Source organism: Benincasa hispida, chromosome 2, assembly GCF_009727055.1.
Source record: "Benincasa hispida cultivar B227 chromosome 2, ASM972705v1, whole genome shotgun sequence".
Lineage (NCBI taxonomy): Eukaryota > Viridiplantae > Streptophyta > Magnoliopsida > Cucurbitales > Cucurbitaceae > Benincasa > Benincasa hispida.
In genome coordinates, this window is record NC_052350.1 from 8,141,001 (window position 1) to 8,144,870 (window position 3,870).

The following is a 3,870-nucleotide window of genomic DNA, read 5'->3' on the forward strand; positions in this document are numbered from 1 at the left end:
CATAAAAGACATGTTATTTTCTAAAAATTAAGGATACGGACGACAATGACATGTTTATTAAAAACATACATTTTTTAAAATGTATATCATTTTTAAACCATAAAGAATTCAAAATCAACAAATTTATTTAATTTCATGCTTAAAAAAATTAGTTTGACGTATTTCGCTCCCAAATCTTATTATTTTTGTCATACATGCTCATGTTGACTTAGTATAAGTAAGAAGCGTTTGATTCACGTCTATCAAATGTTGGTCCTATTTTGAATTTGTACAACTTATATCTAATACATGTATAATATTAACAAGTATCTGAGACGTGTTCAACAAGTGTTGAAATGTCTAAATATTCGACGCATGTCGCATACCAACATATTAGAGAAACTAAAGTGTCCGTGTTTCGTTTTTTAAAAAAAATATGTCGGGTTGGGGGAAAGGAAAACAATTAACAAGAATTTTGAGGGTGATTTTTTCTTTGGATGTACTCAAAGCCTGCCATCACAAGACTGTTTTTGCACTCCCACTTTCTGCCCCACACTACCAACACTACCCCCACTTTCTTTTTCTTTTTCTACTCCTACCTTTTGTCAGACCCAAAAAAGCCCCTCATTTTGATCAAACCCACCCAAATTTAAAATTAAAAAAAAAACATTTAATTAAAATAAACCCCCATAATCATATTAGCAAAATAAAATAAAAGTTAAAAAAGTACAGTTTCTTTTTTCCGCTTAGTCGGCAACGCTCCACGACATGTCGTTCTCGAATATCCAATGACAGACTTCAATTTGACCAGGACCGGACCCAAGCGCCACGAATGCACCGTGCTCTGGGCCCCACGATGACGTGTCCATATGACAGATGGCAACCCCACGATTGATCTTTTCCTTCGTTTTCAGCCTCAAGATATCAGCTTCGTAAATACGGACTTTCGGGACTGAGTGACAGTAATACAGTAAGTACGGGTACAAACTCTGATGGCATGATACCGAACTCGTCAAATCTCCACCGTTGATTCCTTTCACTGTCCCGATTTCCACCTTCTCCCTTGACCCATTCACATTCGCTGTCGTCCTAGCCACCACGCGCCGCCCCAACACCGTCGTGGCGAAGTCTATCATGTCTTCTGCCGAACCAACGCACCGCTTCGTCTCGCCTGGGCTCGGCGCACGCTCGCATTCCCCTAGCGCGTTGGTGATCACGCGCTCCATTGTCGAACCATCTCGCGCGTGGAAGATTTCCTTGGCTTCTGAGATTCTTGAGGAGGAGAAGGGTAAATTTACCAAAATAGGCCTGGGAAGGAATGATCTCGGTGGCATTTTGTCTCTGATGTCCGGCATCACCATGACATTCCCCTGCTTCAATTCAGACTCTCTAAAGAATTTGCCCGGTTCTACCAATTTATTTACGTGAATGCCACTCCCCGTCGCCGTCGTGAAATTGCTGTATTCCGAAAACGATACGCCTTTCTGTGCGTACGTCGTGAAGTTCCGATCAACGCTGTAGCTTTTGAATCCCACCGTCGTTCGCCCGATCGATCCTTTACCGTATTCTGTGAATGAATCGTTTCCATGGTTGAAAGATTTTCCGTAATTTGCAAAGTTCACTCTCCCGGAGTTTGAATTCTTCGCGTACGACTGAAAACTGTCGTCGCCGACGTTCGCTCCGTTTCTGTAATTCGAGAATGTATCGATCTCCGAGTTTCCGCCCTTGCCGTAGTTCTTGAAGTTCGTGTGTGGATTGTTGCCGGAGACACCGTACCCCTTGAACGAATCATTCGCAGTCTTCCCTGACTCACCGTAGCCAGTGAATGTCGATGTGAGAATATTCGAGCCATCGGAGTAGCTACTGAATTCCTGCGGAACGCCATTGCCCTTCTTACCATAGCTCGTGAACGTCTGACTCCCGGAATTCGTCTCGTTTCCATAACCAGTGAACGAGAGCTTATGATTTCTGGAGTTCAAATCGTAAGCCGTGAAGCGGAGATTCGGCACATTGACGAGTTTATCATAGTTCACGAACTCACCAGAACCGCCCTTTGACTCAGTAGCATAACTAATGAAATTAGAGTTCGCCACATTACCATCCTCCGCGTAGTTCGTGAATCCTTCCTCGTGATTACTCGAGTTTCCGCCATAGCGCTTAAACGAGTGATCCGCCGTGTTCAACCCATCGGAATAATTCTTGAACGAGTCAGTACCACCGAGTCGAGCTCCGCCATAGTTCACGAAATTTTTGTTTCCATACAATTTGAAATCGGCGTCCTTCAAACGGGGAACGGAAATTTCCGTTTCGGAATCAAAGGAACAGAACAAATTGGCAGAATAACAGAATGATTCCAAACGAAACGAGAGTGAGCCTCGGGCGGCGTGCTGGGCTAGCACGGCGGCGTCGACGGCGGAGAGTGGCGAGGCTTTGGAGAAGAGAAAATCAGGCGGCGGAAGTTGGTTGGAGACATGGGAGTTCCAGTAGCGAAGCAGAGAAGCTTTGGCGGTGAATGGATTGGACTGTTGATGATCTGCAGAAGCAAACGAAACCTGTGGGAAAGAGGACAAGAGGATCAGTGGGAGAAAGAATAAAAACAGAAATGAGAATGAAATTGGTTTGTTTGTTAGTATGGAAATGGTTTCTCTTACATGGAAGAAAGAGAGGGACAGTTGAGAGAGGAGGAGGAAGAAGACGATATGGACCATTGTTGACGAGAGAGATGACAAACGGACAGAAAGAGGGAGGACTCCTATTTAAATCCAAAACACAAGGAAACTAAACTAAGGCTTACACAACCCTTCCTTTTGCTAAACAAGGAATTTTAGACTACTTTTCTAATATTGGAAAGAAATATATTTTCTCTGTCACAAATTATCACGTGATAAATTTTCTTTAATAATATTATTTTTTTTAACTGGATACAAAAAATGTGTAGCTTTAGTTGTACCTAAATTTTGCTCTTCTATATTTATAATTTCACTTTTTTTGATAATTAATTGTCAAAATTGGTATAGGTTTCACTTATGTTACGTGTAAAAATTGAAAGATATGTGTGATATATACCAAAGGAGGATTTATTATGGGCTTGAGGAAAATGACTTAATATTTAAATAATAAGTTAGGTCAATGATAAATTTGTCTTCTAACTCTCTCCAAATCTAAGTTCAAATCTCATTCATTACATTTATTTTTATAAAATTATATAAAGTTTGAATAAAATTTTTGGATTCACGATATCTATTATAATTCATATTATTTATGTAACTTGAGGATGTGGAAAATTTTGACTGTAAAAAAAGATCTAAAACAATATATGTTGAGATAAAAATGTATTGTATAACTCGAGAGATATTTTATATAATTTAACCAAATTTATAAGTATATGGTTAATTTTGATATAACCGGGTGAAACATTTCTTCCTTCCCAAAATTGATATTTGCCCCTTTGGTAAAAGAAATTATTTTACTTTTTTATTTAAGATATCAAAATATCGGTTTAAAATTTTAATTGTGAAAGACTCTGGAGTTTGGAAAAGTTAATACGATAAGCTAATAATTTCATTAGATACCGTAATCAATTAAATTCTCAATATCAAGTAATACATAGTTAGCAATTTTTTTTCAATTTTTTTTATTACAACAATTACGAGGAGATTGAACTTTCACCTTGTAGATATAGTTGACCGCACACAAATTTATTTATATTTTTTTAAAAAAAAACTTAAATTGATATAAATTATAATTATATTCTATATATGCCTTCCATCTAAAATTCTATGAGAGAAACTAGAAACATAATATTATTATAATTTCTATCACATTTACATAAATATTATAATATAAATATGTGTTTGTGCTATGAGATTACAATCTCCAATAATTTTCCAG

At 38.1% G+C, this 3,870-nt stretch overlaps 1 protein-coding gene across 1 annotated transcript; it reads right to left on the bottom strand.

Annotated features, from left to right (window-relative positions):
• Positions 1 to 408: 408 nt before the first annotated feature.
• LOC120070797 (polygalacturonase 1 beta-like protein 3) lies at positions 409 to 2,776 on the bottom strand. Its single transcript, XM_039022682.1, has 2 exons — positions 2,631 to 2,776; positions 409 to 2,531 (listed from the first exon to the last, which is right to left on the bottom strand). The coding sequence occupies exons 1-2, from the start codon at positions 2,685 to 2,687 to the stop codon at positions 726 to 728; spliced, it is 1,863 nt and encodes a 620-aa protein (XP_038878610.1). The 5' UTR covers positions 2,688 to 2,776; the 3' UTR covers positions 409 to 725.
• Between the last annotated feature and the right edge of the window lie 1,094 nt (positions 2,777 to 3,870).